The sequence below is a fragment of the Petaurus breviceps genome, unplaced genomic scaffold (genome assembly GCF_028583685.1).
Source record: "Petaurus breviceps papuanus isolate PSGF00001 unplaced genomic scaffold, PetGlider_PUasm1.0 90842, whole genome shotgun sequence".
In the NCBI taxonomy this organism is placed as follows: domain Eukaryota; kingdom Metazoa; phylum Chordata; class Mammalia; order Diprotodontia; family Petauridae; genus Petaurus; species Petaurus breviceps.
Window position 1 is genome coordinate 10,877,236 of NW_027187358.1, and position 18,322 is coordinate 10,895,557.

The window sequence follows — 18,322 nt, forward strand, 5'->3', positions numbered from 1 at the left end:
CTGCCCTCCTCTGCGATCCCTTTTGTCTGTCCCTGGCGGCCTCTTCCCCGTTTGACTCTGCCCAGCCCCCTCCTCCCGGACTCGTCCTCTTCTCCCTCCTCCCTCGCATCCTGTTCTAACCAGGGCGGGAAGGACGAGCCCAGGTGACCGCAGGGTGTCACCCGGCGCCCCCTCGCCACCTTCTCTCTTCCCTTATCGAGCTCCCCGAGCTGGGGAGATTCGACCGGACAGAGGCGGGGAGCTGGGGGTAAAGAGGGGGGCCGGCAGGCTCACTGACGACTTAGTGGGACGGGACCAGATACCACACCTGAGGAGCGCCCAGGGGAGGGGGAGGGGAAGGGGGCGGTGCCGAAACTCCTGCCAACGCCGCGGGCTCCAGGGAAGGGGAGGGGACTCTACCCCCCCCCTCCCCCGGGAGAGGAGGGGGAGGAGAAGGCGGGCTGCAGACTCTACCCCCGGAACCGGTCGGGCAGGTGGGGGTGGGAGGCAGAGGGGCCGCAGCCCTGAGGGAGGGGCTCGGAGAGAGGCGGGGACTAGGGCGGTCGGGCTGGTCGTGGTGCGACAGCTGACTCCCGCCCAGACGCGCTCTGCCCCTCGGGGAGTCGGCCTCGCCTCTCGTCCTCTTCGCGCTCACCTCCCGCTCCTCTTCGCGCGCGGGGCTAGGTGGCCTTCCCTCTTCGCTCCTCCCAGTGCCGAGGGCCCGAGCTCACCGCCGCCCCCCACCCGAGCCCTCGAGGGCCGTCGCGCGTCCCGCGTCCCGCTGCGCCCGTCGGACGAGCCGGAGGAGGACCGCGCCCCTTGGCCCCCTGCGGCGCGCTCTCCATGGCTCTGGCCCGGGCTCCTGCGCTCGGGCTGCTGCTCGCGGCCACACTGGTGGCGCTGAGCTCGGCCGAAAAAGGTGAACCGGGGAGCGGGCCGGCCCGGGAGGCCCCCCAGGGAGAGGGGCATAGACGGTGGCGCTGGGCAGACCCGAGGAGCGGCGGAGGGATGGCCAGCCGGGCCCCGCGTGCCCACGTCCGCCTTTGTCCCCCCGGGGAAGGGGGCAGCGCGGAGCTCCGCCTCGGAGACCCCTGCCGCTCCCTTCCCTCAGAGTGTTAAGGGTGGGCTGGGGGTGCGGGCCTAGAGAAGTGAGGATGATGGGGGAAGGCGGGAAAGAATCCCCGGGTTATGGAGAGTCTAGTGGGAGGTGCCCTGGGTGGTCGCCCCCTCCACCTTCCGACCCCATCCTTTCTCTTCCCTCCTCGTCCCTTCTCTTTCCCTCTTCTCTCCACACAATGGCGCCCCTCTCCCTCTTCCGGACTCTGGCTACTTCGGCGAGTGGAGGGAGCTCCCTTGAGGGAGCTGCTGGGAGCGGGAACCGGCCTGTGGCCGCGGCTGGGGCGGGGCCCCTCCCGGGGGAGGCTGCCTACCTATGCGGAGGCCCGGATGTGGGCGGGGGAGCGGCGCGGCAGGTGCCTGTCCCGAGGCGCTGCGCGCCCCGCTGCACCTGCAGCCTGCGGGGACCCGCGCCCTTCTCCCGCCGAGCGTCTGCGCCCCCCGGGGCCTGGAAGCCGGCTACACCCCCCCCCCGGGAAGGGGAGCTTTCTAATCTTGATCCTTCGGGCTTCCTTCCGAGACCCCCCAACCTTAGTTTCCTGTTACTGGAAGATAAGAAAGACTTTGATGGTTTCCTTGCGCGGCGTTCGACGCTCCTTGGAGACCGCTGCGGGCGCGCTCTATTTTCCGTAGATTTCCCTGCAAGAATTTTTGTTCAAGTTGCATGTAGATTAAGAAGTCTTTTCCACCTCACTTAATGCAAGAGTCTTCCCTCTGTTGATTGACCTCCAGTTTGTCCTCAATATATTTTGTCTCCCATTTCCCACCTTCCTCTCCTTGAGAGCCGGTTGGGTTTTTATTTTCATTCTATTATATTTTTTGTCCTTCTTTATGTCTCCAGCGCTTAGCACAGGTCCTGGTATGTAGTAGGTGCTTCATAAATGTTTTTTGGCGGACTGCTGGATAGAAAGGCAATTTTGTCAGACCGTATGCCTTTTTGTTTGTTTGCTTTTTGGAGGACAATTGGGGTTGTGAGTTGCCCAGGGTCACATGGCTAGTAAGTGTTAAGTGTCTAAGAGCAGATTTGAACTCAGGTGCTCTTGACTCCAGGGCCGGTGCTCTATTCACTGCGCCACCTAGCTGCCCCCATTTGCCTTTTCTTCAATGAATTAAATAATTTTCGTATTGGAGGAGTGGATTCTGAAGGGAAGAAAGGAAGAAATTACTTGGGATCCTATGTTTTGTATTTTTTTTTTGAGGGGTTGGAAAGTTTGAGCATAAAAATTGAAATGAGAATCTGTGAAATGACCCATTGGCCAAACAAGTCAAAAGAAAAGTCTGGAAACAATTTTTCTTGTCATTTAAAGCTGTGATGTACTGCCTAATTGGGTAGAATTCCTAGAAACTCATTTCACAGGAGCACTAGACTGGAAGGGGGGCATTATTGTTGTTTCTGCATTAACGGTAAGGTAGCAGATTTTAAATGTTTTTTTTTCCTCTTTCCTAGCTTGTTTCTGTGAAACAAACAAGTTAACAAACTGCACCGAAATATCACCTGATGTGTGCCAATGTCAGGCTATTGGTTCACCAAATATAGTCACCTGTACACAATGTGAGTTTAGTCTAATTTTATGGCATTGACTTTATTTTGGTATACTAATTTGGTTAGTGAAACATAGTAGAGATCATTTGTAAAGAACAATCAAATCAGCATGTCCAAATATTGCTCAGAAGTATATTACTTGTCTTGTTTATGCCAGGATACTTCAGCTCAGTTGTATGTGCTTTTAAAAAATCAGTATCTATCCACATTTATAGGTAATGTGGCTTTTTCTAGAATGAAAATTTAAGGCTGTGCTGTGGGTGGGTGGGTGTGATTCTCTGATGGGTCAAAGGAGAGTAAAAATAAAAACCCTTAAATATGACCCATAAAAGAACATTTTTTTTTTTATTTCTGATGTACAGAATTTGGACTGGGAGAAAGACTTTCTCCCTCATTAAATGAGAAAACAGCCTTAACTTGCAGGTTATACATGTAATAAATGGCAGGTCCATGTCTTCTGATTCCTAGTTCACTCTTCCCTTTGTATCGCACTACCTGTTTTGGGAATTTATCTATTTTTGTATTCAGTGATTATGAATTCTTGTCTTTATTAACTTTTGATCAGTGTAGGCTCTTGATGAATACTATTTATGAACAAAAAGTACTAAGTCTGATTTTGAATACTTTTTTGGGAAGCATAAATCCACTCTTATTTTTGAGTTTGACTATAACCTTTTCCCCTCAAAGTGGCTACAAAATGTTTGGTGATGAAGGCGGAAATGACTACTTCAAAGAGTGGTCGGAGAAAGAAACCAGAAGGAGCTATTACAGATAATGACGGAATATATGATCCTGATTGTGATGCACACGGTCACTTCAAACCTCGACAATGTAATGGTACTTCCCTTTGCTGGTGTGTGAATACAGCTGGAGTAAGAAGAACAGATAAGGATAGTGAAATATCATGCAGTGAATTAGTAAGAACATTGTAAGTTTGTTTACCTATATTACTAATATTCATACTTTTCAGAAAAACTTCTTACTTATGAATTATAATAGCATTGGTTTATACCTAAAACTTTGATGGCAAATATGATAGTTAATCTAAAAGTATTTTGGTTCATTATTTAAAGAAGGAACTCGTTCTTTTTTAATACTATTACTACTAGATTTGGAGATGGGAATATTTTGGTCATATTTATTAAGAACTGAAAGTTTAAAAAAGTATAAGGAAGTAATTCAGTTTAATTTTTTTTTTTTACAGTTGGATCGTCATTGAACTGAGACACAAAACAAGAGAAAAACCTTTTAATGATACTGCCTTGAAAAAGTAAGTCTTATTAAAGTCTATGTGTCTTGTTGGCACATGTAAGTTTTTCATTCATTCATTAAGTTGCCTAGTTATTTGTAAAATGAAGCCTTTGGACTAAATCATCTTTACAATTCATTCTAGCACTGACATTCTGTATTTTATCAACTGGGATTGGTATTTAAAAACCTTTACCTTTATGATGTTCTATAGGCAACAGATATTTCTCATAATGGATTGTTTATGATACTTGTAAAAATTAAAGGTAGCCTTTTTAACAGGTTAATTTCATAAATACTTTGGTCTTAGAGAACTGTGACTATCTGGTTATATCAATAAAAATAGTGCTTCTTGTAATGTATCATAAAATATCTGCTTTATAACAGATTTTTAATTCTTGCAGTGCCATCAAACGGGAATTTCAGCAACGTTATCAACTGAACCCTAAATACATCAAAAAAATTTTGGTAATATATTTTCCTATTGTAAACCATCTCTGAAAGAACTAGCTAGTTTTAGCAAATACATGGTAATATAGCTGGGTGCAGTGGATAAACTACTGGATTTGGAGACGGGAGAACATGGATTCAAATCTTTCCTCAGACATTTAAAAGTTCTGACCTTGGGCAAGTCACTTAATTAATGTCTCTTAGTTTTTGGTAACTCTGTTGTAACTGGCTTGCCATCTGTGTTAAGCAGTTTGTTAATGTGGATTCTGTATTCTTTATCTTTGATTCCCATACATTTTTTACATCTATAAGTGTAATGATTCTTATCTCCTTGGATTTTAAAGAATACTTATTCATGGAAGAGAAGCTCAGACAGTTCAACTTGATTAGACAGAAATATTTTCATGAATCAATGATATGGATAACCACTCAGAAAACTTGAGATACGGCTTTTCTTCCTCATCTTTCCCATAGAAATACTCTTTAAGTGTCATTTCCCTCCCCTAGTCTCTATACCTTGCTTCTTCTCCAGGAAACCTAGCAGCTCTTTGAAACTTGACACATACACACCCCCCACCACCTTAGCCCCAGATAACATATTTTCTTTGTGGGTGCTAAGTAAGCATTATATTCTTATTAAGGATATATTCCAATTTAAGTGTTTTTATTTGATATCATATCAAAGATTAATCTTTGTTCTTCCTAAGAGCATTATTTGTATAACTTCCCATCCCTGGGCTAGACAGTCAAAATGATCCATTTTAGGCTTGAATATAGTAAATATCTGAGGCAGATTTTGAGGCCAAGCCTTAAGACTCCATATTCAGCCCTCTGTTCATTATCCTATACTGTAGGATACCAGGGAGAGATAATGTTACTCCTTTCTTTGCCATCAAGTAGGAGATTTAGTTTGGATTACATTTCATTTTAGCACTTTACATATGCCACACTTAGGATAATTTAAAATGAAAGGCATATTACTGGTCCAAATAAGTAGTTTTTTTCTGCTTATATGTTAATACCCCTTATTGTAGTAGCAAGCACTGTATTTGTTTCATGACTGAAGGTGGTTTTTTTACTAATTACAATTCTTTTTTAGATTTTTAGAACAGTGTTTTACATTTAGCATTTAGAACCATAAATGGCATATGTAAATTTTGAATGTCCAATAGTTAATGATTAATCATTTACCTTAGTGGAGAATAGCAATTGTGCAAATGATTTTAAAAGTCACAGAATTCAATGACAGAAATGCTATGATAAGCACTATGATTTTGGTTATTAATTATATATACTTGATCCTTACTCTTTTTTTTCCAGTATGAGGATGATGTTATCACTATTGACCTGATGCAAAATAGTACCCAGAAAAGCTCTAATGAAGTGGACATAGCTGATGTGGCTTATTATTTTGAAAAAGATGTGAGTATGATTGGCCAGGTCATTCTGAAACACTGTTTTGGCCAAGAACCGAATTATTCAGAGAGGGAAGGGGAAGAGATTAATTTGTTTTCACCCAAATTAGTATTAAAGATCTTCTCTTTTCAGACTATTTCTTTACATTCTTCAGAATCATCACTTTGATTTAGTCAGTTCCATCTTTTTATTGTTCTCTTCTGCATCAAAGAAAGTCATGATTAAAGAAAGGAAATGTTCCTTGTAGGAATTTGCTAAGGGAATTTGATGACTAGTGCCATTCCACTGCCTATAATGCTATTTCTTCCTCCCTTATTATATCTTTCAAATAACTATGTCAGACTCCATTAATTTTTTTTTTTTAAAGCAATCGGGGTTAAGTAACTTGCTCAAGGTTACACAGCCTGTTATTTCTGGGTGTGGTGCTGAGTATCTGAGCCCGAATTTGATCCAGGTCATCCCGACACTGGAGCCGGTGCTCTTACTCGCTGAGCCACCTGGCTGCCCCTAAGCAATTGGGGTTAAGTAACTTGCTCAAGGTTACACGGCCGGGTGTTTCTGGGTGGGTGCTAGGTGTCTGAACTTGGGATTTGATCTCCAGGTCTTCTCAACACTGGAGCCAGTGCTCTTACTCGCTGTGCTACCTGGCCACCCCGAGACTCCATTAATTCTTAACAACCTTTCCCTAAAAAATCTCAGGCAACATCTTTCAGCATGTCGGCATATACACAATATACTTTAATGTCTTGTACTTGTTCATCTGTCAGATAGTTTCCTGTGTATATTTTGTGTTTCCAATTAGATCTGGGAATTTTTAAAGGGAACAGGGGCATACTTTTATCTTTTATGCCTCCTCTTATCCTCAAAGCCCATAGTTCTGGGAGTGTAACACGTGGGAGGCATACAAGAAATTTTACTTATTGTTCACTTTGGTGATAAAATACTTATAGTGACCCCGGAACTCAATTCTATTTGGCAGTGGTTCTTTATAAACTTTTTGAATTTTGTTTTTTTTTTTCCTTTCTGATATAGGTAAAAGGCGAATCTCTCTTTTATTCCAGTAAAATTAATCTTGATGTAAATGGTGAAATGCTTGATCTGGATCCTGCTAAAACTTTAATCTATTATCTTGATGAAAAGCCACCTGAATTTTCAATGCAAGGACTGACAGCTGGTATCATTGCTGTCATTGTAGTTGTAATTCTGGCACTTATTGCTGGAATTGTTGTGCTGGTAAGTACAGTACAGATAAAATGGCAATGTTTCAAGTATTAATTCAGAGGCTTCTATATGACAGTTATTTTCATGTTCCAGTGGAGTAACCATAATAACAATACTAAATCTAATTGTAAATCTTTAGCAATAAATTAAACACATATGAAATCTATTTTCCTGGTCTTGATATGAGATAATCACTTTCTGTAAGAAAAGAAACTTTGTTCTGTGTATGTTGTAAGAGAGGAAGAAAGCTATAATCACTCTTCACATTTTTTTTTTGCCTTTAGGCTGCAAATACAAATACCATTCTCCCACTTCATTTTAACCCATGAAATGGGGAAAAAAAGAACCAGACAGTCGTACACTCTCAAATCATCTACCATTGCTAAGTAAGAGAATGCCTGAAAAGTCCGAGCTATTACAAAATACCCCACAGGGAGCAGTTACGCGTAAAATTTGATCCTCACAATAACCTTATGAGTTTGGTGTTGTTTTCCCCATTTTAGAGTTTAGGAAACTGAGGGTGAGAGACTGATTGACTTGGGGTCATATAGCTATTAAGGGTTTTGAGGAAGAATTTGAACCCAGATCTTTCAACCCAGATGTGGCATTTAAGCTTCTTCCTCAAGGAGAGGAGAAAAGAGGTTTAGTGTTATGTGATGAAAAGCAGGTAAAGTAAATTCTCTTAAGTCATATGCTTACATACATATATACACACACTATAAAGAAGTTGAAAATTGACTCTGATAGATTGAAAATGTTTTTAGTATTATACCCTGTTTGCATTTTTTTTGCCTTTTGGAGGGCGATTGGTGTTAATTGCCCAAGGTTACATGGCTAGTTTTTTTGTGTGGGTGTTAAGTGTCTGAGGCTGGAACCAAACTTGGATCCTCCTGACTCTGGGGCTGTTTGCATTTTTATACAACAAAATCATTTAGATATTCTGTGGAGTTTGATAATGGGCTTTCACCTGTAAGCATGATTGCCCCCAGTTTTTAGAGTTTCATTATTAAAAGTTAGATCTTTACTAGAAACAATTATAGCTTAAAAATAGCTCCTATTTTTGTCTACCTCAATGTTTACCTTTTTCTCAAAGGTCAGCTTAATGTATTACACTGTTTAAAATAATTGAATTAAATATTGAATTGTTCAATTATGAACTCTTTAATAGCTCTTTATGCTATTGTGTAACTTTTTGTTTGCATAAATATTAAAGTTTTCTAAAATTGTCAAATATCTTTAGGTTATGTCCAGGAGGAAGAAAAAGAGGGCAAAATATGAAAAAGCTGAAGTAAGTTGATCATTAATGTAATTCTTTTTTCTTTACTTTTTTCTTTTTTTTGCATTTTGGAGGGGGGAAGGCAATTGGGGTTAAGTGTCTGAGGCTGGATTTGAACTCAGGTCCCCCAGACTCCAGGACTGGTGCTCTATTTACTGTGCCACATAGCCGCCCCAATGCAATTCATTTTAAAGTAGTATTAACAGTAGCATTTATATAGAACCTTACTATTTGCAAAGGGCTTTACACGTTCTTTTATCCTCACAACAACCCTAAGAGGCAGGTGCTATTATCTCCATTTTACAGATGGGGAAACTGAGGAAAGCACAGGTTAAGTGACTTGCTGATGGTCATACAGCCCATAAATGTTTGAGGTGAGACTTGAACTGAGCTCTTCCTGATTCAAGGTCTACTGTTCTATCCCATTTCACCACCTAGCTGCTAAGTAACATGGTATAGAGGCTGTGAATATGGAGCCAGAGGATCTGAATCTCTGGCTCAATTTCTTCATCTGTAAGATGAGGACATTGGACTAGTTGGTCTATAAAATCCCTTCCAGCTCTAAATCTATGAATCTAGGAATTTGTAGAATAATTTGTTAAATAGCTTTCCTTGGTAAATCAGAGAATGCCCCAGCCATAGAGATTCCAACTGCATTGTGGCCTCATCAGAATACTGTTCTAGGAGTTTGTGCCTAATGAGAGAATAATGATGTTGTCTAAATCCCCTTATAGAAAGCCCAAAAGAATACCTCTTATTGAATTCTGTTCTAGAGTTGTAGAAATTACTTTGGAATCTCATTAGAGTAGGAGGTCCTTAATGTTGTGCTAGTTTAAAAGATACTGCTCTCCATTCTTGATGTCACTCCTCAGTAGACCCCTTCCTTGTAGCAAGGAGAAGTATATGCTTAAGCAAAACAAGTCATCACATTGCCCATAACTTATGGCAAGCACCTCTTTCTACTCAATTGGTCAGTGACTCGATAGGAGATGTGGTCTTTCTGTATTGTTTTCCTTTGTATTTTTATGATTTGTGGGGAGGGGTGAATCTGTTGTCCACTTTGTCCTTCCATCTCTTATTTTGTACAATCCTCAGCTTTCTCTGAATTCTTCCGCATAAATTTTCTTACAGCATGATATTCCATTGCATTAATTTGCCACAGTCTAGTCATGCATTCCCTAATAATCAACATCTATTCATTTTGTCTTGAGATACTGTTTCTTAGCATGTCCCTTTAGTGAGATCTAATTAATAAGCCCAGTGTAGCTAAGGTAAAAAATGTTTAGTTTTAAGGTAGTGGAGAATATTTGGAATAGATGGACTTAGTTTATATCACGATTATTCTTTTTGCTATTATATGCTGTACTGTTGATTATAAATGTCCAAAATTGTTCACAAACTCTTTTCACCTGTTTGGGATTGGACTTGATTTCTGGTGACATAGACATTTGGTTTCATGGTCCTAAGTATTCTAGGATCATCCATTTAGAGCTGGAAGGAAACTTTAGAGGCTGTCTGATCCAAATTCTTCATTTGGCAGGTAAGGTTATGAAGCAAAGTGGCTAGCCTCATGATCTCACAGCTGTCGGGCTCCTTGAATCCTGACTGGTGTTCTAGTCAGATGTGTAATGCGTTGTCTTTTATCACTATTAGACTGATAGCCTCTTTGGAAAGTCATGGGTTCAGCGATTTAGAGCTACAGGGGGTCATAACCCAATGATTCCTTCAAATATCCTTGCCCTCATTTCACAGAAAAGAGAATGGAAGCCCAGAGAAGGGATGTGACTTACCTCTGTTCATAGGGATAGTAAATGACAGAGCTAGAATTTGAATCAAGCAGCTAGATGGTGCAGTACAGGGGTGGGCCTAGAGTTGAATTGAAATCTGACCTCAGGCACTTACTAGCTGTATAATACTGGGTAAGTCACTTAACCCTGTTTGCCTCAGTTTCCTCATCTGTAAAATAAGCTGGAGAAGGAAATGGTCAATCACTCCAGTATCTTTGCCAAGGAAACCTCAAATGGGGTCACAGTTGGACATGATTGAAATGACTGAATGGCAACAGCATCCTTTCTACTCGACCACATTGTTTCCCAGTTACTATTTGGGTAATTTTGAAAAGTGGCCTCAGTTTTCTCATCTGTAAATTGAGAAGGTTCATTCAAATGCTAAAAATTCTATAGGTCTATGCTAATTTATTAAAAATATTCCAAGCACTAGCTATAGTGCTATGTTTAATATTTAAACCTTATATTATCATGGCAGATGAAAGTTATTGTTCCCATTTTCTGAACTTCTAGATTGCCTTATTCTATGTTGGGGACATTTATAACAAATTTGTGTTCAAGTTATTTGTATATAAAGACAGGTCCTGTACAGTTATGTGATACTTTGTACTTTATGAAGCATTTTCTCACAACAGCCCTGGGAATATTATTGTACCCGTTTTACAGATGAGGAAATTAAGGCTTTAGGAGCTTAAATGAATTGATTAGACTTTTTATGACTAGTAAGTGACAATTTAGATTTGAACTATTTTCTTAACTAATTGTTCAGTGTTCAGGGTCCACTGCAGTTTTGCAAGCCCCTAATGGACAAGGAATATGTAAATACATATTCCTGCAGTCCTTTGCATATAGTAAGTATGTCAGTAAATATTAAGATTGAGAAAGTTGATTCATTGAGGACTCTGCTCTATTCCAAATCAGTATTAATCCATTTGATATGGCTCCATGGGGGTCATGATTATAAATTTGGTATATTTGGCTCCAGAGCTATGAGCTGAAAAGTGTAAGTTCGTTTGCTTAATCATAGGAAGCCAACTAGAGGCCCTCTACCCTTGTTTGTCTTTGTCATGGTGACCAAGCCCAGTGTGACAGAGGTGACTCAACTACATGTAAAATTCTCCAGTTTATTTTTGTATCCCCAAACCATTCTCTTGTCCAGCATGAGCAGGTGACCACTTTATGACCGCCTAGTTGGTGGAGATATTTTTGGCTTCACCCAATTCGTGACTTTGCTGACAGATCATTTTTGCTTATGTGTTACATGTCAACCAATGGGATTATTCTTTATTTGGTAGAGTCATTCTCGAATGTCTAGATAGCTAACCCTATAAAAACAGGGCCGTGGAAGGAGAGGGCATCTCAAATCATGAGGAAGATCTGAGGTCCACTTCATGAGAGGGGATCATGGACCCTTTAATAAAGTGTCATTGGCTCAGAGCTCTGTTTCAGTCTCTTTCATTGTAGGTTGGATGATTTTAATCCCCACAAGAGAAAATTATTGTAAATGAAAGGAACTTCATTTCTAATAACAGAATTTTGTTCACTTTTTTTGTCTTTTCTCAAAGATAAAGGAGATGGGTGAATTACACAGAGAACTCTCCACATAACTACCAAATAAGAAGACAAGAAGAAGAAAAAATAGATATTGATACTGTATGTGTGGACATGGGGAAAAAAGAAGCCTTGCCAGATTAATACCTTATTAGGAACAACTATAACCTAGGGTTTAAAAATGCAGAATGACTATAGATTGTTAAGAAGTGGGATTTACTCGATACTTAAGTTAAAAGTAACTTGAAAATTTTGACCATTCACATCTAAAAATGTTGGGGCACTACAATTTTTTCAAATACACATTTTCTTAGACAAAAACTTGACTACGTGGGTTTAAGCAAATGTTTATATGACATCAAAGTTCATGCTTTAAATATATTTCCACAATAGGGTTTGAATTCCACACTTGTAAATGAAAGCTAGTTTTCAATAATGTTTTTTGTTTGCCTTGTACATATTTTTGACTTGAATTTCCTTAAAGTTTTTTTTATGAACTATTGAAATAAACAAGTTGTTCAAAAATGAGTTTCCTGTTTTTATTTATCCTTGTTAAAAACAGCTATCGACTTCTACAAAGGACTGACCAACCCTAAGCTACTAGGTAAATTGTAATATTGTTCAAACATCTGAATGTCAGAAATGAATGCTGTTTCGTGGACAAACTGGAGTTTTTGTTCTGCATGACATCTTAAAGTTCTGCTTTTCATTTAAAAACAAAAGTAAAGATTACTTTTTTTAAAAATAAGAATGAAAAGGAGCTTTGGGGAAGAATTTAAGGGGAGGGGTTTCTGAGACTAAGAAACTAGATGAATGACTTCATATGAATGATTTATTGCACTAAAGTTTCCTTAGACCTTTGTTACTAAACAGTTCCTACAAAAATATAACTGATTCCCAAGTTATCCAGGGTAGATTGTCCAGATTATTTGATCTTACATTTCTTATTTTTGCCCTAGGAAAGATTTTTTTTTTAAAGTAAAATATTTGAGTAGATTGCATAAGGACTGTAAAATATGAGAAAACAGGTAAGTGGATCATTTAACCCAAAGTTGGGGAACCTGTGGACCTCTAGGTTCTCAAGTGTGGCTCTTGGACTGAATCCAAACTTCACAAACAAAGAACAAATTCCCTTAAAAGGATTAATTTTAATTTAATTTAGAATGGGTATGGAGTAAGGAGTCATTTGTATGAACTCTAGAGTGAAGGGTCTTGGGTTCAGATGTAGCAAGTCACTTCATCTCTAGGCTTTTGTCTCTGTACAGTTCCTGGTGCACAGTAGGCACTTAGTAAATGTTCATTGATTATAATGTGAGGCTTTTGGAACAGGTAATCTTTAATGTCTATTTGTAATGGTAATGGGCATTTAAACAATCTTCCCTGCCTCCTAATAGGCTAAATGTAATCACATGGATCCTGTGGTGGGAAGAGTTTGCTGAAGAGGGGAGCAGAGCCCACAGGAAGCTGGGAGTCAGAGCAGCTCGATGGAGAGGGGAGAGAAGATACAGGCAAGGAGATAGCTAGGCTTGTGAGTGTGGGAGGGCTAGAGGATTGTGTGGCTCCCTGTTGTGTTATGGTTTATTAGCTCATTTTGCAATGATGGATTTGACTTTCTGGTGTTGGGATTTGGTTTTTTGGTGCTTGAATAAATGTTTAGCTTTTATCTTCTTTATGAAGAATGTTGTATTTTGTAATTCAGAACTATGCTGGCATATCCACAGTCCCCATTGATGCAGTGAATATTGTGTTGGTGCTATATCATTCTAGCTTTAAATGTGGTTATCAGGTACTTTTTTGGAAAAGGTGTCAAATGTATTAGAATCATCAAATGGTAGTAGATGTAATCCCAAATACTATTTGGTTAGCCATGGGGGAGATTTAGTGGCTGGGGAGTTCAAGGAGCTTTTAATCTGTTGACTGGAAGACACCAGAGAAAGTAACAGGAACAACTCAGATCCAGAAAAATGTTTATCTTTAACATATGCCCTGTGAGTAACAGAACACAACGATAAATTATCACACCACCAAATTAAGGATGAAAGCCACCAACCTTATAAGTTCAATTTATTCAATGTAAAATATTTATCACTTGACATTAAATCTCCAGTAAACTTTGTTAGTAATAATACATTTATACACCTCTAAAATATACAGAGTACCCCCTTTCCAGATACCTGAAGTAGATGGTATGAGTATCATCTCAATTTTACAGATGAGAAAACAAGATGCTAAAGTAGAAGCACAAATTTGGTGCAGGCTCCCCTCCAATCACTTCCAATATATGTAAAAAATTTTGACTGTAAACAAAACTTTAGAGCTACAGAACTCACAAAGAGAAACAAAGCTCCCATTGAAAGAAGCCCAGCAGGCCAATAGGAAGGATCTATCGCACCAGGCTGGAAGCTGAGTGCAGCCCCATGTGAGCTGCGTGGTTCCTGGCCCCAGGGTGGCCCAGAGCAGACTCCAAGAGAGAGAATCACCAGCAACTGTCGGGCGTTTCCAGAATTATCAACCCATAAATGCCAAAAAGAAAGTAAAAGGTCAGTATGGAACTTTGTGGGAACGGGGACAGAGAGCATGGTCTGGCCCCTTCCACCTGGGGCAAGAAGTGGTGGAGGTGCAGTGTCTATGCAGCCACCAATTCCTGGCTGTCTCAGGAGCTCCTGGCCTGCAGATTGGGGGGGTGGGAGGGGGATGGCAGAACCAAGCCACCATTCAGAGGGTAATTGATCTTGCTTTAACCTGCTTGGATTTGGATCCTGGTCTTGGGTGGTGGTCCCAGGGTGTGTGACCAATGAGCCAGAGTTTGTGGTGTTTGTAGAGAGGGCTCCCAACTAATAGCTCCAGCAGCTGCAAAAACCCCGGCCATTTGGGACATATCTCTCTCCATTCTGGAAGCAGAGTTCTACTGTGCAGAGCACTCAAAAGTCAAGTAATTGATTGGCAAGATGAGCAAGCCGAGGGAAAGTAACCAAACTATAGATTCCTTTTTTGGGGACAAAAAGGATCAAGGCATGGAGCAGGAGGAAGATAGTGAAGTCAGAACTCCTGTATCAAAAGCATCCAAGAAAAATATGAACTGTTTACAGGCCATGGAGGAGCTCAAGAAGGATTTTGAAAATAAAGTAAGAGAAGCAGGGAAAAAATTGAGAAGAGAAATGAGAATGATGCAAGAAAATCATGAAAAGCAAATCAACAGTCTGCTAAAGGAGATCCAAAAATACACTGAAGAAAAGAACACCTTAAAAAATAGACTAACTCAAATGGCAAAAGAGGCTCAAAAAGCCAGTGAGGAGAAGAAAGCCTTAAAAAGTTGAATTTGCCAGATGGAAAAGGAATTTCAAAAACTCACTGAAGAGAATAACTCCTTCAAAATAAGATCAGGGGGGTGGCTAGGTGGCACAGTGAATGAAGCACCAGCCCTGGAGTCAGGAGCACCTAAGTTCAAATCTGGCCTCAGATGCTTGACACATTTACTAGCTATGTGACTTTGGGCAAATCACTTTACCCCAATTGCCCTCCAAAAAGCAAAAAAAAAAAAAAAGATTGTAGCAATTGGAAGCTAATGACTTTATGAGAAATCAAGATACTATAAAATAGATCCAAACAAATGAAAAAATAGAAGACAATGTGAAATATCTCATTGGAAAAACCACTGACCTGGAAAATAGATCCAGGAGAGATAATTTAAAAATTATTTAACTATCTGAAAGCCATGATCAAAAAAGAGCCTAGACACCATCTTGCAAGAAATTTATCAAGCAAAATTGCCCTGATATTCTAGAACCAGAGGGCAAAATAGAAATAGAAAGAATTCACTGATTGCCTCTTCAAAAAGATCCCAAAAAGAAAACTCCGAGGAATATTCAGCCAAATATAAAAGCCAAATTCCAGAGTTCCTGGGTCAAGGAGAAAATACTGCAAGCAGTCAGGAAGAAATAATTTGAGTACAGTGGAAACACAATCAGGATAACACAAGACCTAGCAGCTTCTACATCAAGGGATTGGAGCGCTTGGAATATGATCTTCTGGAGGTCAAAGGAGCTAGGACTAAAACCAAGAATCACCTACCCAGCAAAATTGAGTATAATGCTACAGGGGAAGATATGATCATTCAATGAAATAGAAGATTTTCAGGCATTCTTGATGAAAAAAAAAAACAGAGCTGAACAGAAAATTTGACTTTCAAATACAAAAAGCAAGAGAAGCATGAGAAGGTAAACATGAAAAAGAAATCAAAAGGAGAACTTACTATTTGACAAAAACTGTTGGGAAAACTGGAATATAGGATGGCAGAAACTGGGCATAGACCATTATCTAACACCATATACCAAAATCAAGTCTAAATGGGTGCATAATCTAGGTATAAAGGTTGATACTGTAAGCAATCTCGGAAAGCAAGGAATAGTTTACCTGTCAGATCTGTGGGGAGGGGAAGACTTTATGACCAAACAAGAATTAGGGAGCATTATAAAATGCAAAATGGATAATTTTGATTACATCAAATTGAAAAGCTTCTGTACAGACAAAGCAAATGTAACCAAGATTAAGAAAGAAGTGGGATATTGGGAAAGAATTTTTACAACCTATGTCTCTGATAAAGGACTAATTTCTGAAATATACAGAGAATTGAGTCAAATCTATAAGAATACAAGTCATTCCCCTATTGATAAATGGTCAAAGGATATGAACAGGAAGTTTTCAGGAGAAGAAATTCAAGATATCTATAAGCATATGAAAAAAATGCTCTAAATCACTCTTAATTAGAGAAATGCAAATAAAAACAAAAATACTTTAGTCAATTTTTGTATTGCTACATGAAGGGTACCTCATCAAATAAAATGTTCACTTGCCAAGTTAATGTCTTTGATGTGATAGAAGTGGATCTTAAAAGGCAACTGAATATAAATGCAATCTGCATGTATATGTAAATATATATGTACATGTATAGTAAATATATATGTATAAGGCAGCTAGGTGGTACATTGAATAGAGTGCCAGGCCTAAAGTCAGGAAGACTCATCTTCCCAAGTTCAAATCTGACCCCAGACACTAGCTATATGCCACTGGGAAGGTCACTGAACCCTGTTTGCCTCAGTTTCCTCATCTGTAAAATGGTTTGGAGAAGGAAATGGCAAACCACTCCACTACCTTTGCCAAGAAAATCTTAAATGGCTTCACAAAAGAGCTGGACATGACAGAAAATGATTGAACAAAGGTGTGTATGTATATATTATATGTATATACATACTATGTATATATTATATGTATATACATACTATGTATAAAGTGTGTGTGTGTATATATATATATATAATAGATATATGTTATAAATTTAAGGCGCTATATAAATGTTAGCTATTATTACTCAAGTATCAAAAAAGTCAATAGCTTGAGCCTTTAGTTTCCTGAGCCAATCATGTCTCAGAGATGATTTCAATACCTTTTTAGGAAAAACTAGCTTAATTTTCCATGGGGGTAAGGACTAAGCTATTGCTCCCACCACATGACACCCCAACCCTTGGTAATAAGATCCTAAAGGCCTTCTAGAGGACTCTGCCACTTAAATGACTTTAGAGCTAGTCAAACCTGACCTAAAACCGTGTTTCCCCAATAATAAGACCTATCCCAAAAATAAGCCCTCCCCTTACTGTGTAAGATTCCTCTAAAATAAGCCCTCCCCCGAAAATAAGCCCTATTGAGATTGCTACTGTAGTGAAGGTGATCCCCTGCGCTACACGCCTGGAGAAACGTACGCCGCGCTCTGAGCTGCATCCAATCAGAACTGCAGCAGTGAGCGCGTCATCCTGTTTTTCCCCAGTGATTTGCTTATTGAATAAAGGTACATTTTTTTGTTCACATTTACCTGTTTATTAAAATTGCTGTCAATGTTCATTAAAATAAGACCTCCCCTGAAAATAAGCCCTCTAGTGTTTTTCTGTCCAAAAAAATTAATAAGACAGTGTCTTATTATCGGGGAAACACGGAAGATGTAAGAAACCTAATACTGGCAACATTAACAAGGCGGAGGGAGAAGTAAAGCAGAAATAGTATAACCAATGTAACAACCCTTTAAAAGGAGTAGCTGAATATGGAAAAATGAAGATCAGAAGTCCTGGGCTTCACTACCTCATCCTCCCTTTGGAAGGATTGAATTTCAGATCTAAGTAATCATGCCCATTGGTTGGGTGATGCTGAATCTTTGTAGTTGACAGTAGATTTCAACATAAAGAGATGACCATGAGTAGAACAAGCATTGGAAACATGAGGGCTACAGCAAAGATAATAAAACTAGTATTTATATGATACTATAAGGTTTGCAAAGTGCTTTACAAATAGTACAATATTTTAACCTCACAACACCCCTGGGAGGTAGATGCTATTATTATCCTTATTTAGAAATTTATTATCCCTAGTTAAGGAAACTGAATCAAATAGAAGTTAAGTGACTTGCCCAGAGTCATGTAGGCAGGGTTTGAATTCAGGTCTTCCTAACTCCAGTTCCAGTATTCTATTCACTGGATCATCAATCCATATCATTTCTTTCCTTCCCCTTCCTTCCTTCCTTCCTTCCTTCCTTCCTTCCTTCCTTCCTTCCTTCCTTCCTTCCTTCCTTCCTTCCTTCCTTCCTTTCTTCCTTCCTTCCTTCCACCCTCCCTCCCTCCCTCCCTCTTTCTCTTTCTTTCTTTTCTTTCTTTCTTTCTCTCTTTCTCTCTCTCTCTCTCTCTTTCTTTC

General features: G+C 39.8%; 2 protein-coding genes across 3 annotated transcripts in view; one reads left to right on the plus strand and one right to left on the minus strand.

Moving 5' to 3' along the window:
* Positions 1 to 18,322, minus strand: part of CALM2 (calmodulin 2) — a 490,104-nt gene that overhangs the window by 297,407 nt on the left and 174,375 nt on the right. The gene's annotated exons all lie outside the window — the stretch shown is intronic.
* EPCAM (epithelial cell adhesion molecule) lies at positions 561 to 12,112 on the plus strand. Of its 2 annotated transcripts, XM_069071645.1 has the most exons (10): positions 561 to 898; positions 2,543 to 2,647; positions 3,326 to 3,566; positions 3,843 to 3,908; positions 4,291 to 4,354; positions 5,657 to 5,758; positions 6,785 to 6,985; positions 8,214 to 8,261; positions 8,556 to 8,623; positions 11,602 to 12,112. In XM_069071645.1, the coding sequence occupies exons 1-9, from the start codon at positions 823 to 825 to the stop codon at positions 8,586 to 8,588; spliced, it is 936 nt and encodes a 311-aa protein (XP_068927746.1). In that variant the 5' UTR covers positions 561 to 822; the 3' UTR covers positions 8,589 to 8,623; positions 11,602 to 12,112. The 2 variants fall into 2 exon arrangements, with proteins under 2 accessions (XP_068927746.1, XP_068927745.1); XM_069071644.1 differs by lacking the exon at positions 8,556 to 8,623 and having other exon boundaries at positions 564 to 898.